At 45.1% G+C, this 18,332-nt stretch overlaps 1 protein-coding gene across 4 annotated transcripts in view; it reads left to right on the plus strand.

The window, feature by feature from the left end:
* Window positions 1–18,332, plus strand: part of palld (palladin, cytoskeletal associated protein) — a 262,041-nt gene that overhangs the window by 227,732 nt on the left and 15,977 nt on the right. For all 4 annotated transcript variants that reach the window (XM_052019755.1, XM_052019756.1, XM_052019758.1 and 1 more), the window contains 2 exons: window positions 3,116–3,248; window positions 16,139–16,346. In XM_052019755.1, the coding sequence (XP_051875715.1) occupies window positions 3,116–3,248; window positions 16,139–16,346 (341 nt within the window). The remainder of the gene's footprint in view (window positions 1–3,115; window positions 3,249–16,138; window positions 16,347–18,332) is intronic.

Consider the following 18,332-nt stretch of genomic DNA (forward strand, 5'->3'; position numbering starts at 1 on the left):
TATTTGACAATCCAGCTGCAGCCTATAACTAAATGTCTTGTCAGAGGATGCAGTTCAGATTTCATTGAGTTCATATCTGTGCCTAAGTCCGACATTTAAAAAAAATTGGCTCATAAGTGCAATAGCCCATTTGTGCTGTTGAATTTTATGCTGTAAATGATACTGAAATTTCAACTTGGGACGTTTGTCAATTTCCTCGTAAAAGTACGAACCTGTAAATCTGTTTGTCAAAACGCATCAGCTGTGCTTCACTGAGAAACACCCTTTCACCTCTGAACCAGAATTCCTCACGTCCACAGTCCCACTCCAGAGAAAGCCTGATGTTCCCAGCTCGTTCCTCAGTGAGTGCTGTATTGCCGGAGATGCCAGCATTTGGATGAGGGATGAAATAAAATGAGGGATTAAATAAGATAAGAAATAATGGGCAGTATAACTCTCCCCATTGTCTTAACCAGGATTTATCCCTCAGACTAGACCCTAAATAGATTATCCATTCATTATGACAATGTTACTTCCAACATAGAGGTCATAGAGTCATATAGCACGTAAACAAGCCTCTCAGCGCCCCATGCTGAATGCTTGCCTTTATTAGTCGAGGAATTGAGTTTCAAGAGTCAGGAAGTTATACTGCAGCTTTTATAAACTCTGGTTAGGCCACATCTGGAGGATTGCGTTCAGTTCTGCTCACCCCATTATGGGAAGGATGTGGAGGCTTTGGAGAGGGTGCTGAAGAGGTTTGCCAGGATGCTGCCTGGATTAGAGTGTATGAGCTCTAAGGAGAGGTTGGACAAACTAAGGTTGTTTTCTCTGGAGCGGCGGAGGCTGAGGGAAGACCTGATAGAAATTTGTAAGATTATTAGAGGCGCAGATAGAGTAGACGGCCGGTATCTTCCTCCCAGGATTGAAATGTCTAATACGAGAGGGCATGCATTCAAGCTGAGAGGGGGTAAGTTCAAAGGAGATGTACGGGGCAAGTTTTTTTACACAGAGAGTGGTGGGTGCCTGGAGGGTGCTGCCAGTGGTGGTGGTGGAGGCAGATGCGATAGAGGTATTTAAGAGGCTCTCAGATAGGCACATTAATGTGCAGAGAATGGAGGGATAGTTTAATTAGGTGTCATTAGCTTAATTAGTCTGGCATAACATGGGCCATAGAGCCTGTTCCTGTGCTGTTCTGCGTTCGATATCCATGCCAACCTTCAAGTACCTATCAACACTAATCCCACTTTCCACCACACAGCCCACGTCCTTATATCGCACCTTGCCATGCATTCCATGTGTAGCACAATTTACAGTGCTAACCCTACTTCAAAAATACTCTATTGGCTGTGAAGCACTCTCGGTCATCCTGAATAAATGCAATTTTTTTGGTTTTATAAAAAAAAAGATAACTGCAATACAGTTGGCATTTTTTTTTATAAGATTTCTTTATTAGTCACATGTGCATTGAAATACAGAGTGAAATGCATCTTTTGCGTAGAGTGTTCTGGGGGCAGCCCACAAGTGTCGCCACACTTCTGGCACCAACATAGCACGCCCACAACTTCCTAACACGTACGTCTTTGAAATGTGGGAGGAAACCGGAGCACCCGGAGGAAACCCATGCAGACACGGGGAGAACGTACAAACTCCTTACAGACAGTGGCCAGAATTTAACCCGGGTCACTGGCACTGTAATAGCATTACGCTAACCACTACACTACCGCTACGTACCATAAAAATACATGAAAGTACCGTACCGTACTTTCATATATTTTCACTGATGAATGGAACTTCATGAAGGCTATTTAGGAAATGTTTGTTTCCATATTAGGGTCATTTTTATTGACTCATTTAAAACTCCTCCCAAGCAACACAGGGAGTAAAAATGGGGAAAACAATGTGGGAGGGAATTCCAGAGCCCAGAATTGAGGGAGCTGATAACATAGCCGTCAATGATGAAGCAATGAAAAACACACCAGGAGGAGCCTTTTGGTCCCTTAAGCCTGCTCCATATTCAATGAGGTCAAGATTGATGTGTGACCTAACTTATTTACCTTAATGCACAAGATAAACTGTTGGAAGAACTCAGGCAGCATCCATGGAAACAAAGGGATGGTCAACGTTTCAGGTCGAGACCCTGCATCATGAAACTACTCAATTGTCATCAAACTTTAGTTAACATTCTTCAGGAAAGGAAATCTGCCATACTTATCTGGTCTGGTCAATATGTGACTCCAGACCCACCCCCATGGTTGACACTTAATTGCCCCCTCGGTTTAGGGGCAGTTGGGAAGGACACGCACGCTGACATTACCAGTGATGTCTCGTCCTGTGAGCAAATCAAAAAATATCACTTCACTGTAATATCTGCAAGTCTGCAGACTGGTCAGGAAGATGCAGAAGGTGCCAGCATTGGAGATCTACAGAGACCTCAGGAGACTATGTGAGTCTGGGAGGAAGTGCAAAGACATAGAGAGACGCAAACACCGAGATGGTTGGTTCTTGAACCAACTGGCAAAACCCTAATCACTGCAGTTTAGCAACACTGACCACTTTGCACTCCAATGGACCTTGTTTTCTCTTTTGTTCTAGTTGTGTTCTTTCTTGTAAAAATTGTGTATAGTTTATGTTTAATTTATGTTTTTCTTGTGAATGCTGCTTATCTGATGCTGTGTGCCTGTGATGCTGCTGCAAGTTTTTCATTGCACCTGTGCACACATGTACTTGTGCTTGTGACAATAAACTTGACTTCAAACTTTAAAAGTTTTTTAAAACTTTTTTCTATAACTAGAACATGAACTAATGATACAGCTCCAAGTGTGAGAATCTTTCTTTATTCCCCATTCATGTGAAGGTGGGGTAGCCAGATAGTTGGTGTAATTTTAAGGATGGCTTGCCCAGAAACAGGATTCAAATAACTTGTAGCAATCATTAGTTGATTTTGATTTTTGAACGCATTTCAAAGAATGTTCCTCAATTCGGTGAGTAACTTAAAATCTTTTCCTTTTTCCGTGAAGTGCTCTTGCTGCAAAACATTTAGAAAATAGCGGGAGTACCAGGTTTGTGTCCTACTTCTGGGGAGCGATGGGGTCGTTGAATATCCAGCCAACACTCTCTATCTTTGTATCGTCCTCAGACCTCGATCCCGATCCAGGGACAGTGGAGAGGAAACGGAAACTATCCAGGAACGCTTCTTCCGACCTCACTTCTTGCAGGCTCCAGGAGACATGATCATTCAGGAAGGGAAGCTCTGTAGAATGGATTGTAAGGTAAGCAGAACCCAATCCAATTTTTTTCCTTCAGATGTTGTTCAGAGAAGTGTTAGAAACGTCTACTTCCTTTCCCCTCTCCTATTTAAGGACCGTTCTATAATTAGGTTTGAAGTGGAGTTTGCACATTCTCCATGTGCCCACTTGGGTTACCCCCGGGTGCTCTGCTTGCCTGCCGCATCCCAAAGACAGACTGTTAATTAGTTACTGTAAATTGCCCCATACTGCAGGTGAATGTCCAAAGATCAAAAGAGGGGAGTTGAGGGCTATGTGAAAAAGAATAAGATGTGGTTGTGGGGAAAGAAATAAGGAAGTGGGACTGATGGTAGCTGGCACAAACGCAATGGGCTGAATGGCCTCCTGTGTGGGACTAAATAAGGATTAGAGTTAATCTTGGAACAGTGTGATAAAGTAAACAGTTCTGAAATGGATTAACATGGGCATCAATGCAAAGAGCTCAAAGGATACTTTGGAATTTCTAATGCTGTCAGGTTTGACCCTGAAGGGAATGAGATTCCAAAATTCTGAACTCGTTAAGCAAGTTAATTGTATCTGGTTTAAGCATCAGTCCTCCAATGGATTGGCAGCATTTGTTGATGTTTTAGAACATAGAACATAGAACACTACAGCACAGTACAGGCCCTTTGGCCCACAATGTTGTGCTGACATTTTATCCTGCTCTAAGATCTATCTAACCCTTCCCTTCCACATAGCCCCCCATTTCTCTATCATTCATGTGTCCATCTAAGTCTCTTAAATGTCCCTAATGTATCTGCAGTGGAGATGACATTGGGTCATCAAACAAAAACTGAAGTCTTCCATATTAAAAGGTCCAGCTCCATTTGCTCAGTGATCGCTGGTCGCAAAGATTGGCTTCTTGTTTCAGAGGTTAAGGTCCGATGTTTTCTTTAAGTGGTTGCTTTCTTTGAACTCCGGAAGATATCCTGCTGGTGTGAGGCAAAGCCAAAGTCGGGCATGTGAACTCTGCTGTCAGTGTACAATGTCATGTAACCTGAGTAACTGTGAACTGTAACCTCAGCTCTGTGTCAGAAGGTTGTGGGTTCAAGACACGCTCAAGGCATTTCTGTGTAAAAGTGATAGAGTGATACTACGCGGAACCAATTTGCCCACCTGAGCTAGTCCCTTCAGCCTGTGTTTTGTCGATATCCCTCTTAACCTTTCCTATCCAAGTGTCTTTTAAATGTTGTTATTGTACCTGCCTCAACCACTCCCTCTGGCAGCTTGTTCCATATATGCACCACCATCTGCGTGAAGAAGTTGCCTCCAAGTTCCCTTTTAAATCCTTCCCCTCTCACCTTAAGCCTATGCCCCCTAGGTTTTGATTCCATTTCTCTGGAAAAAAGACTGTGCACATTCACCCCATCTATGCCCCTCATAATTTTATACACCTCGATAAGGGTCATCCCTCAGTCTCCTACACTCCAATGAATAAAGTCCTGGCCTGCCCAACCTCTCCCTCGAGTCCTGGCAACATTCTCGTAAATCTTCTTTGCACTCTTTCTAGCTTAATGATACCTTTCCTATAACAGGGTGACCAAAACTGTACACAGTACTTCAAGTGTGACCTCACCAACGTCTTGTAGAATTGCAACATAACATCCCAACTCCTATACTCAGTGCCCTGACTGGTGAGGGCCAGCATGCCAAATGGCTTCTTCATCACCCTGTTGACCTGTGGCGCCACTTTTAGAGAACTATGTACTCTGTCTCTTTATGAACTATGTACTTGTACAGTCCCTCTGTTCTCCAACACTCCCCAGGGCCCTGATGTTCACCGTGAAAGTCCTACCCTGGTTTGACTTGCTCCTAGCCTAGTCTGACTTCGACAATGATAGTCAATATGAACACAGTGAGCTGAAGTGCCTGCTTCCATGTTGTATAACTCTATGACTCTATAAATTAACAAAAATTAAATTAAACAATTGCATGTGAAGATAAGAAAGAGATCACTTTGCCTCCTTAACCCATTCTCCTTCAGGCAGCAGCCAGTTCCAGGTGTGTTGGTCTCAGCAAAGTTGGTATTGGTATTGGAATTTGTTTATTATTGTCACTTGAACCGAGGTACAGTGAAAAACTTGTCTTGCTTACCATTCGCACAGATCAATTCATTACACAGTGCATTGAGGTAGTACAGGGTTAGATCAGTAACAGAATACAGAGTAAAGTGTCACAGCTACAGGGAAGTGCATTACAGGTAGATAATAAGGTGCAAGGTCATAACAAGGTAGATTGTGAGGTCAGGAGTCCATCTCATCGTATAAGGGAACCGTTCAATAGTCTTATCCCAGTGGGATAGAAGCTGTCCTTGAGCCTGGTGGTACGTGCCTTCAAGCTCCTGTATCTTCTGCCTGATGGGAGAGGAGAGAAGAGAGAATGTCCTGGGTAGGTGAGGTCTTTGATTATGCTGGCTGCTTCACCAAGGCAACAAGAAGTATAGACAGAATTCATGGAGGAGATGCTGCTTTCCATGATGTGCTGGGCTGTGTCCACAACTCTCTGCAGTTTCTCGCGGTCCTGGGCAGAGCAGTTGCTGTACCAAGCCTTGATGCATCCAGATAAGATGCTTTCTATGGTGCATCGATAAAAGTCGGTGAGTGTCATAGGGGACATGCCAAATTTCTTTAGCCTCCTGAGGAAGTAGAGTTGCTGGTGAGCTTTCTTGGCTGTGGCATCTATGTGGTTGGACCAAGACAGGCCATTGGTGATATTCACTCCTAGGAACTTGAAGCTCTCAACCCTCTCGACCTCAGCACCATTGATGTAGACAGGTGCATGTACACCACCCCCTCTCCTGAAGTCAATGACCAGCTCTTTTGTTTTGCTGACATTGAGGGAGAGGTTGTTGTAGTGACACCATGTCACTCAGCTCTCTATCTCCTTCCTGTACTCAGACTCGTCGTTGTTTGAGATACAGCCCACTACAGTGGTATCATCTGCAAACTTTCATCTTTCAGCAATCCATTTGAACAAGGTTGCAAATTGTCCCTCTGTGTTAGGTGTGGCTCAGTTGGTAGCCCTCTGGCCTCTGAGTCAAGAGGGTTCTGTGTTCAAGTCCCACTCCAGAGACTCGAGCACCAGAATCTCGGCTGACACTCCCAGTTCAAGGCTGTGAGGTGTGCGCTCCTGGAGGGACTGTCTTTTGGATGAGATGTTAGACCAGGTCCCAGTTTGCACCCTCAGAGAAGCACAAAAGATTCCATGACACTATTTGGAAGAGGTACGGTGTGCTGGCCAAGACTGGTATTGGTAATTTGTTTATTATTGTCACAAGTGCCGAAATACAGTGAAACTTAGTTTTGCAAGTCACCCATACAGATCACTTGAAAACATCAGTACATTGAGGCAGTACAAGGGAAAAGCAATAACAGAATACAAAATATAGTGTTACAGTTACAGAGAAAGTGCAGTGCAGGTAGACAATAACATGTAAATACCACAACAAGGTAGATTGTGAGGTTAAGAGTTCATCATTAACGTACAAGGGGTCCATTCAAGAGTCTTATGACAGCGGGATAGAAGCTGTCCTTGAGCCTGGTGGTGCGTGTTTTCAAGCTTTTGTATCTTCTATGCAATGAAAGAGGGAGAAGAGAGAATGTCCAGGGTGGGAACACATCGAGAACTGCCCTACTCTTTGAATTCATGCTAAGGAATCATGTAGATCTGTTTAGGAGTGTAGACAGGGTCTTAGTTTACCTCATCAGAAAGAAACCCTCTCTCGGAACTGCTGTTTTTATTCCAAAAGTATACTTCGTTCATAGAAATATGTACAGGAAATACAATAGAATCAGTCTAAGTCATTCTCTACATTTATTGGATCATCAAATCAATACAATTCCACCTATCACCTCCCACATCATTCCCACCCTCATCTGCCAATCACCCCCCTCACCTGGATCCACCTATCACCTGCCAGCTCTTGCTCCGCCCCTTCCCTCTGCCTCTTTACACTGGCCATCTCCCCTCTTTCTTTCCAGTCCAGACGGAGGGTCTCGACCCGAAACGTCGACTGTCCGTTTCCCTCCATAGATGCTGCCTGACCTGATGAGTTCGTCCAGTGCTTTTTGTGTTGCTCCAGCTTCCAGCAGCTGCAGTCACCTGTATCTCCATTTTCTAACAATGCATCATTTATGCTTACGTCTTTAAGCAATACACCCATGAGGTGACAGAGAGGCTGTTTACACAGGGCCCGCTCCCTCAGTGGGGCAGGACTCTAGACTGTGGACCTTCCCCGCAGAGCCTTTGCACTGAGCTTCTGTACATGTACCTTCAACATGTACTCCTGCAGCTTGGAGTGTGCCAGTCGACAGCATTTGCTCTCAGACATCTACTTACTTTGGGAGATCAACAAGTTTCAGGCAGACCAAAGCCCCAACAAGGGCCATTGCCTTCTTTTCTGGACCTTCTTCGCAAATCCACAATCCACAAAGAGGTGGACAGTCATCTCATCTGCACCACAGCTGCTGTGAGTGTCAGCAGAGGCTATTTACCCAATGCTTAGAGTGAGACTTGAACCCATGACCTGTCTACCTACTGAGTAGAAGTTGACAGTCCCCCTCAGTTTACAAGGAGCAGCAATGCTAGGAGTGAATACCTCACACACCTGATATGCTTGTGAAGTTTGGTGTGTTCTGATAAATAGATTTTAGTGATGTTATAAAGAATTATAAAACAAAAGGGATAATGGTTATTGCTCAACAGATCAGGCCCTGTCTGAGTCAATGGGATATCCCATCAGAAGGTCAAATAGGGCTTAGGGGGGTGACAGGGAGAGGATGTGGTTCCTGGAAAGAAAGTGGTGGTGAAATGGAAACCCAAACAAAAGCAGAAATCCTCCAGGTGCTGGGTATCGGAACATGAAATACTGGAACCGGCATCAGCCTGACCTGCCAAGTGTCCCCAGCACTTCCGGGTTAGATTTCTGATTCCCAAGAGCATTTTGGTTGTATTATACAAGTAGAAGGGATGATAAGGAAGGGTGGACTGTGAGGCCTGGGTTTGTGGAGGGAGTTCCTTCTTGTTTAGTGATTAAAGCCTCCCATGGACAGAGGGTGAATAATCTTGTTTTATTTTCACTGATACCTCTTTAATGTAGTTTCAAATCAAAGAAGGGGAGAGGCAGGGAAGACAATGACCTTTGGGATTAAGTTTCACTCTACTTCTTGGACAAGGTTAAAGTGAATTGCTGGCTTGCAAGTAATAAGGATGTAGAGTCATAGAGTAATACAGCACGGAAACAGGCCCTTCGGCCCAACTTGTCCATGCCAACCATGGTGCCCACCAAGCTAGTCCCATTTGCCCACGTTTGGCCCATATCCCTCTAAACCTCTCCTACCCATGTACTTATCCAAATTTCTTATATATTATTACTGTACCTGCCTCAACCACTTTCTCTGGCAGCTCATTCCATATCCCCCACCACCCTCTGCGTGAAGAATTTGCCTTTTAAATCTTTCACCTCTCACCTTCAACTTATGCCTTCTAGGTTTGGACAACAAGGGCAACAAAATGCCCTTGTGGCTGTGAAAAGTCACCCATTGCCCACAGCAGTCACAGCTCAAGAAAAGAACTTACACAGTTGAGGACATTTTATTAACAGCAACTACCCTGCCCTCACACCCACCCAGACGTTTAACATGTTAATTCAGCTATCATGGGAGATAAAAGCTTGTTGCCGTTAGCATCATCTTTCAAACTACACAATAACTTAGAAGTCAAGCTCATTTGTACAGTGTCAGCTTAACAAGTTTTCCTGCAGCTTGATACTTGAGCTTTGGGCAGGACCTACGTCAGTTGCATGACCAAACCCTCAGGTGTTGGTTCATCTCCCATCCAGAACCTGTTTTTAATCCAGCCATAACTCTGTGTGAAGAGGGTCCTTCTCTCCACCCCTTCTCTGCATTTGGCAGCCTTCCCACAGAAGCCTTTACGCCTTAGAGTTCATTTTTAGAGCCTGCCTTATTTGGATAAAGACTGTCGGTATGAGCAGACAAAATTGACAGTCAGGAAAAGGTCAGCTGGTCCATCAAGCCTTTCCCCTATGGAAGAGATTAAGTGGATGTAAATATACTAAACTGGGGTAAAGCCAATTTTAATAGACTAATAATTTAGCAAAAGTGGACCAGAAACAGCTTCTTGCACATATATCAGGTTTGGAAAAATGAGAGGGGTTCAGCGAGGTTCCGGAGATCCTATGTGAGACTGAGTAGTCTGGTGCTGTTTTCTCTAGAGTTTTGAAGGTTGAGAAGAGATTTCAGCAAACTTACAAAATTCTTCATTGACTTGACGGGCTGGATCCAGGGAGGATGTTTCTAAGAGGCACAGTTTGAGAAGAGGGGGTAGGCCTCTTTAGGACTGAGATGAGAAGAAATTCCTTTTCTCAGAGGCCAGTGAACCTTTGGATTTCTCCACCCTGTGGAGCTGTGGGCGCTTAGTCATTGATTTCATTCAAAGCAGAGGTCCAGAGACTTCTGGACATTAAGGGAATCAAGGGATACAGGGATCGTACTGGGAAATGGTGCTGAAGTGGAAGTGTATCCATGATCTTAGAGCCATAGAGTTATACAGCAGGGAAACAGGTCCTTCAGCTCAACTTGTCCATGCTGACCAAGTTGTCTACCTGATCTAGTCCCGTTTGCCTGTGTTTGGCTCATATCCCTCTAAACCTTTCCTATTCATGTACCTCTCCAAACGTCTTTTAAACATTGTAATTGTACCCACCTCTACCACCTCCTCTGGCAGATCGTTCCACACACTCAACACCTTCTGTGTGAAAAGGTTGTCACTCAAGTCCCTTTTAAATCTTTCCCCTCTCACCTTAAACCTATGACCTCTAGTTTTAGACTCCCCTTACCCAGGAAAAAGACTGTGACAATTTACCTTACCTATGCCCCTCATGTTTTTATACACCTCCATGACGTCACCCCTCAGCCTCCTACAATCCAGGGAAAACAGACCCAGCCTATCCAAGAACTTGTAACTCAAGAACCTCCAATCCGGTAATATCCTTGTAAGTCCTTTCTGCATCCTTTCCAGCTTAATGACATCCTTCCTATAGCATGCCAGAACTCCAAGTGTGGTCTCACATGAATTGTACAGTTTTAATGTGACATCCCAACTCCTGTGTTCATTGCCCTGACCAACGAAGGTAAGCATGCTTCTTCACCACAACAGCAACCAATTAACCTACCAACCCGCTTGTCTTTGGGATGTGGGAGGAGACCAGAGCACATCCAAAGCAAACCCACGTGGTCACAGGGAGAACAAGGGGGAGTTGATGGGATTGTGGGGAGAATTAAATGGGATTAGTGTAGAATTAGTATAAATGAGTGCTTGATGGTTGGCACAGACTTGATGGGCCAAAGTGCCTGTTTCCGTGCTCTATGACTCTATTGAATAGGTAGCAATCTCAATTCTGATTAGTTAAATATTGCAGGGCATTTCCTCCTTGTGGAACTAACACAGTCAAAGGTACTTGCTACAGAGTCATGGCAAAACCATGGTACTCCTTCCCCACAATCAAAATCATATTCAGGATGCAGATGCTGAAAATCTGAAATAAAAACAAAAAGTGCTAGAAACACTGAGCAGGTCAGGCTGCATCTCTGGAGGAAGAAACAAGAGTTAACAATTCAGGCTGGATCATAAAAAGTACTTACATGGAGGTAGATAAATTCTTAAAAGATCAGGGATTGAGGGGACTGACACAGAAGAGGAGTTGAGGCCAGCATAGATCAGCCATCATCATACTGAATGGTGGGGCAGGCTTGAGGGGCCGAGTGGCCTCCTACTGCGACAGTACAGCACAGGAACAGGCCCTTCGGCCCACGATGCTGTGCCAAACTATTTAAGCTATTAATTAAACACTTAACTAAATTAATCCCTTCTGCCTACACAGTATCCACATCCCTCCATTCTCTGCACATTCATGTGCCTGTCTAAGAGCTTTTTATATGCCTCTGTCGCATCTGCCTCCACCACCAGCCCTGGCAGCACATTCCAGGCACCCACCACACTGCGTAAAGAAAACGTGCCCCTCACATCTCCTTTGAGCTTACCCCCTCTCACCTTACATGCATGCCCTCTAGTATTAGCTATTTCATCCCTGGGAAAAAGATAGCGCCTGTCTACTCTATTGATGCCTCTCATAATCTTATAAACTGTATCAGGTCCTCCCTCAGCCTCCGCTGCTCCAGAGAAAACAACCCAAGTTTGTCCAACCTCTCCTTGTAGCACATGCCCTCTAATCCAGGCAGGTAAACCTCTTCTGCACCCTCTCCAAAGCCTCCACATCCTTTTTATAATGGGGCAACCAGAACTGAATGCAATCCTCCAGATGTGGCCTAACCTACTGTTCCTTTAGGTTTGATTCCCCAAAGTGCAACATCTCATACTTGACCGGATTCAACTCCATCTGCCATTTCTCCACCCATATCTGCAACTAATCTATATCCCTCTGCATCCTTTAGCAATCTTCTACACTATCCACAATGTCACCAAGCTTTGTATCATCTGCAAACTTACTAACCCACCCATCCACATTTTCATCCAAGTCATTTAAATATATATCACAAACAGCAGCGGTCCCAATATGGATCCCTGCATAAAACCTGTTGTTCTGTTATTGTTTTACTTTGTACCACCTCAATGCACTGTTGCAATGAATTGATCTGTATGAACAATACGCAAGACAAGTTTTTCACTGTACCTCAGTACGTGACAATAATAAACCAATTTACCAATTTATCACCAGTAGTCATGGACTTCCAGCCAGAATAAGTCCCATCAACCACTACCCTCTATCTTCTTACGGGCAAGCCAATGCTGAATCCAAACAGCCAAGTCACCGTTGATCCCATGGATGTGCCTACCATGAGGGGCCTTGTCAACCACCTTACTAAAATCCATGCAGACAACATCCACGGCTCTACCTTCATCAATCACCCTCACCACCTCCTTGAAAGACTCACTCAAGTTCGTAAGACACAACTTGCCCCACACAAAGCCATGCTGACTGTCCCTAATTAGGCCATGGTTTTCCAAATGCATATAAATCCTATCCCAAAGAATCCTACTCCTGCTCCTATTTTCTTGTGTTCTTCTGCGTTCTTCTTTCAGAGGGCGGTGAATCTTTGGAATCTCAGTCATTGAATTCATTCAAATCAGAGATCAATAGATCTCTGGACATTGAGGGGAACGAGGGATATGGGATTTGTACAGGAAAATGGCACTGAGGTGTAAAATTAGACATGATCTTGATTAATGGCAGAGCACATTCAATTGATAAAGCTTAGGAAGCACAAGGAAGACTATGCAAGACGGCTGTATGAGCCTTCTCTACGTTTGGAAAGGTTGTTTGTGGTGATCTTGTGCCTTGTCCATAGCCTGCCTCATTACCATGTCCTTTGATTCCCTATTTATCAGTCTAGTCAGGAATATACTCAATGACTGAACATCCAGATACAAAATACACAACTCCCTGAATGAAGACATTTCTCCACATCTCAGTCCAAAGGCAGCCACCCCCTTCCCCCCAACACCATGCCCTTTCAAGTCCTGATGCAGGGTTTCGACCTGATAAGTCAATAATTCCTTTCCCCCCTACAGGTACTGCTTGACCCGCTGAGTTCCTCCAGCATATTCTTTGTTGCTTCACTGTGCCCTTTAGTTCCACCCACTCGGAGGAGAAAGCATCTTGCGTGTCTCAATGAGACCACTTCTCAATTTCTAAACAATAGTCCAGTCATACTCGATCTCTCCTCAATGGATAATCCACAGATATATCAGTAATCTTGAATTCTTTCATCTATTGTGGTGTCAACCCAGATCGCTTGGTTGCTCGGCAAAGTCTAGAGATCAGTGATTTAAACCCATAACCTTCTGACTCTAAGGCAAGACACCTGAGTTAAGCTGGATGACGAAGGCTAATGCTCAGCTGAAGGACATCTTCAAAATCAATCCAACTGCCATTTCTACAGGCCTCTGTTGTGTCTGATATATATAAAAATGACTTGGATGAAAGTGTACATAGGTGGGTAAGTTTGCAGATGACACAAAGATTGGTGGACAGTGGAGGAGGTTGTCAAAGTTTACAGCAGGAGATCAGTTGGCAATATGGGCAGAGAAATGGCAGATGGAGTTTAATCTGGGCAAGTGTGAGGTGTGCCACTTTGGGATGTCAAGTGTAAGGGGAAAGTGTACAGTTAATAGTTAGTCCCTTAATAGCAGCAAGGTGCAGGGGGATCTTAGGGTCCAAGTCCATAACTGCCTGAAAGTGACCACACAAGTAGATGGGGTGGTAAAGAAGGCATACAGTATAACATGCTTGCCTTCACTGGTTGGGACACTGAGTACAAGAGTAAGGAAGTCATGTTGCAGCTGTATAAAACTTTGGTTAGTCTGCATTTGGAGTATTGTGTGCAGTTCTGGTCATCCCATTACAAGAAGGATGTGGAGGCTTTGGAGAGGGTGCAGAAGAGGTTTACCAGGATGCTGCCTGGATTAGAGGGCACAAGCTATATTGGAGAGGTTGGACAAACTTGGGTTGTTTCTCTAGAGCGTCAGAGGCTGAGGGGAGACCTGATAGAAGTTCATAAATTTATGAAAGGCATAGACAGGGTAGACAGTCAGAATATGTTTCCGAGGGTAGAAATGTCAAATACTAGAGGGCATGCTTTTAAGGAGATATGCGGGGCAAGTTTTTTACACAGAGTGGTGGGTGCCTGGAACGGGCTGCCAGGGGTGGTAGTGGAGGCAGATATGACAGTGACGTTTAAGAGGCTTTTCGATCGGTGCATGAATGTGCAGGGAGTGGAGGGATATGGACCATGTACAGCCAGAGAGATTTCGTTTAATTTGGCATCGTGTTCGGCACAGACATCGTGGGCCGAAGGGCCTGTTCCTGTGCTGTTCTGTGTTCTATGTTACATCCAAACATCAGGGAGTGGGGAAGACGGGGGATAAGCCAAAGAAGTTCATGGAATTATGGGCAGGGTAGCAAAATGGGTGGAGAATTGGCTGGTTGGCAGGAAGCAAAGGGTGGAAATAAAAGGATCTCGTTCTGGTTGGTTACCGGTTACTAGTGGTGTGCCGCAGGGGTCGGTGTTGGGGCCTCTCCTTTTTACCTTGTACATCAATGATTTGGATGATGGAATAAATGGTTGTGTGGCTAAGTTTGCGGATGACACCAAGATAAGTGGAGGAGTAGGGAGCATAGAGGAAATAGAAAGAATGCAGAGGGACCTAGACAGTTTAGGAGAATGGGCAAGGAAATGGCAGATGAGATTCAATGTTGAGAAATGTGCAGTTGTACACTTTGGAAGTAGAAATAAGCGGGTAGATTATTATCTAGAAGGAGAGAAGATTGATAGTGCGGTAGTACAAAGGGACTTGGGGGTACTCGTACAGGATACCTTAAAAGTTAACCACCAGGTTGGATCGGTGGTTAAGAAAGCGAATGCTATGTTGGCATTCATCTCGAGAGGTATAGTGTATAAAAGTAAGGAAGTGTTGATGAGGCTCTACGGGGCGCTAGTGAGGCCTCATTTGGAATACTGTGCGCAGTTTTGGGCCCCACATCTTAGGAAGGATGTGCTGACGTTGGAGAGGGTTCAGAGGAGATTTACGAGAATGATTCCAGGAATGAAAGGGCTTAAGTATGATGAGCGTTTGTCGGCTCTTGGACTGTACTCGCTGGAGTACAGAAGGATGAGAGGGGACCTCGTAGCGACATTTAAAATGTTGACAGGTAAGGATAGAGTAGATGTGGCTAGGCTGTTTCCCTTGGTGGGCGTGTCCAGGACCAGAGGGCACAATCTTAGAATTAGAGGGTACAGTTTCAAGACAGAGATGAGGAGAAGTTTCTTTACCCAGAGGGTGGTGAAATTGTGGAACTCCTTGCCACGCACAGCAGTGGAGGCCAGATCAGTGGGGGTATTCAAGGAGGAGATAGACAGATATCTAAATAGTCAGGGTATCAAGGGATATGGGGATAAGGCTGGCAAATGGGATTAGAATAGTTTTTTTTCTCTTTTTTTCCCACCCCATTTCTTTTTCCCTTTTCCTTGGAGCAGACTCGATGGGCCGACTGGCCTGCTTCTGCTCCCTTTCTTGTGATCTTGTGAAGTTCAGGTGACATCTGAAAAGAGGGAAAAACAGAGTTAATGTTTCATTTCGGTGCAGTTTTGTCAGATTCAGATGAAAGCTCAACAACCTGAAGCTTGAACTGTTCTTCTCTCTCCCGGTATGCTGCCTGATCTGTTGAGTAATGCCGGCCTTTTCTGATTTTACTTCAGCTCTCCAGCACTTGCAGTATTTTGTGCTGGATTCAGGGATCAGTTACCCGTTGTACATTTTTACTTTGCCTTGCTGCAGATAATTGTTACTTAACTTATAAGAAGCGTTTGATGTTTCTGGACCTGTACTCGATGGAGTTCAGAAGGATGAGAGGGGATCTCATTGAAACCTACCAAATACTGAAAGGGCTGGATAGAGTGGACGTGGAGGGGATTTTTCCATCAGTGGGAGAGTGTAGGATCTGAGGGCACAGCCTCAGAATAAAGGGACATCCCTTTAGAACTGAGATGAGGAGTAATTTCTTCATTGAATCTGTGCAATTCATTGCCACAGAGGGCTGTGGGGGCCAAGTCATTGAGTGTATTTAAGGCAGAGATTGATAGATTTTTGATTGGTAAGGGGGTTAAGGGTTATGGGGAGAAGGCAGGAGAATGGGATTGAAAACAATCAGCCATGATTGATTGGCGGAGCAGACTTGATGGGCCGAATGGCCTAATTCTGCTCCTATATCTTACGGTGTTATAATCTGTCATTTCTTGCATATACATTGGAGTTTGTGAACTGGATTTCCTTTGCAGGTGAGTGGGCTCCCAACTCCCGACCTCATATGGCAACTGAACGGGAACCAGATCCAGCCAGACAGTAGCCACAAGATGCTCGTGCGCGAGAACGGCGTTCACTCCCTTGTCATTGAACCAGCCACCGCCAGGGATGCGGGGATGTACACATGTATCGCCACCAATCGAGCAGGCCAGAACTCCTTCAGCCTTGAGCTCGTAGTTGCAGGTAGGAAAGTTGCTGCTTCATTCACTGCCTCCATTAACTGAAGAGTAACGTTTCTGATGGAAGGTCATCAACTCTGTTCCTCTCTCCACAGGCGCTGCCTGACCTTCTGAGTGTTTCCAGCATTTTCTGTTTTCATTTCAGATTTCCAGCATCTGCAGTTTTTTTTCTTTCCAATTGCGTTATGGAAAGTTTCCACCACTCTGGATTTCAGGTTAAAATTGGACTTGGCACATTGCAACAGCGATTTTACTTTTCCAGGGAACTTCACTGTCAGTGAAGCATGTTGAGACATCTGAAGTCAAGTGAGGTGCTCTCAAAGTGCAAGCACCTAGGCTAATCAAATTCCTTAGAATCCTAAGGTCTTCCATGTTCCCTTATGACATAGGAGGCCATTCAGCCCATTAAGACTATGCCAGCTCACAGAGTAATCCCATTCCAACACAAATTTTCCCTGTAACCTATTCTCCCCACATTCCCATCAACTCCTCACAGAGCCTACCACGTACCTACACACTCAGGGCTACAGACAGCAGACAATTAATCTACCAACCCCTGCATGTTTTTGGGATGTGGGTGAAAACTCAAGCATCCGGGGGGAAATCCAGGGAGAACGTGCAAACTCCACACAGATAGCACCCAAGGTCAGGATTAAACCTGGGTCACTGGAGCTGTGAGGTAGTTGCTATACCAGCTCCATTAGCCCCTTTCTTAGAAACGTACAGCATGGAAGAGATCCATTCAGCTCATCCTGATGTTGGCTTACAGGACCTATCCGAGCGGGCAAGTGGGACTAGCTTAGATGGGCATCTTGGTCAGCATTGATGAGTTGGGCCAAAGGGCCTGTTTCCATGCTCTATGACTCTGTGACCTTGGCAGTTTCCATGCCATGCTCCTGTGCACCATTACAAGGAACAGCCCTACAAGGTGAGACTCTTCTCCCTGTCACCCCCCTTCCCTCATTCACCACCAGATCCAACCAGTGGTTGTACGACCCTGGTGAGACCACACCCGGTCATGCACACTATGTGGGTCTTCCTGCTTAAACAAGGATATATTTACTATGGAAGAAGTGTAGCAAAGATTGTCCAGACTGGTCCCTGGGACAGTGAGTCATGCGAAGAGGTTGTGGAAGCTCGGGGCCTTTTTACAGTTTAGAAGATGACATCATTGAAAGACTTAATCAAATAGATTCAGTGGAGATGTTTCCCCTGGTGGAAGAATCTAGAACTTGAGGTCACTGTCTTAAAATGGGGGTGTGGGGGGGGGTTGGTGTGGTGGGGGTAGCACAGAAATGAAGAGAAATTTCTTTTTTGGACATTTGAACTACGAAGGAGTTCAGGGATGTGGGCAGAGAGCAGGAGAATGGTGTTGAAGCAAAAATGGATCAGACCTGATCGTAGTGAACGGTGGAGCAGGCTTGAAGGGTGAGTGGCCTACTCTCGCTCTTGTTTTTTACATACATCCCAAATGTTGCTGCTCCCACTATGAAAGGAACAAACCATACGTCCCATTTGGATGCATCACAGCTCGGTACGGCAACTGCTCTGCCCGAGACCGCAAGAAACCGCAGAGAGTTGTGGCCGCAGCCCAGTCCTTAATGCAAACCAGCCTCCCCTCCATTCACTCCGTCTACACTTCCTGTCTCGGGAAAGCAGCCGACATAATCAAGGACCCCTGCCGGTCATTCTCTCTTCTCCCCCCTCCCATCAGGCAGAAGGTATAAAAGTTTCAGAGCACATACCACCAGGCTCAAGGACAGCTTCTATCCCGCTGTTATCAGACTCTTTGATGGATCTCCTATACGATCAAGATGAACTCTTGATCTCACGATCTATTTCGGCATGGCCCTTGCACCTTAGTGTCTACCTGCACTGCACTTTCTTTGTAACTGTAACACTACATTCTTCATTCTGTTTTATTTTCCTTATGTACTACTTCGATGTATTTATGTGTGGAATGATCTGTCTGGATGGCAAGCAAACAAAA

Source organism: Pristis pectinata, chromosome 7 (genome assembly GCF_009764475.1).
Source record: "Pristis pectinata isolate sPriPec2 chromosome 7, sPriPec2.1.pri, whole genome shotgun sequence".
Lineage (NCBI taxonomy): Eukaryota > Metazoa > Chordata > Chondrichthyes > Rhinopristiformes > Pristidae > Pristis > Pristis pectinata.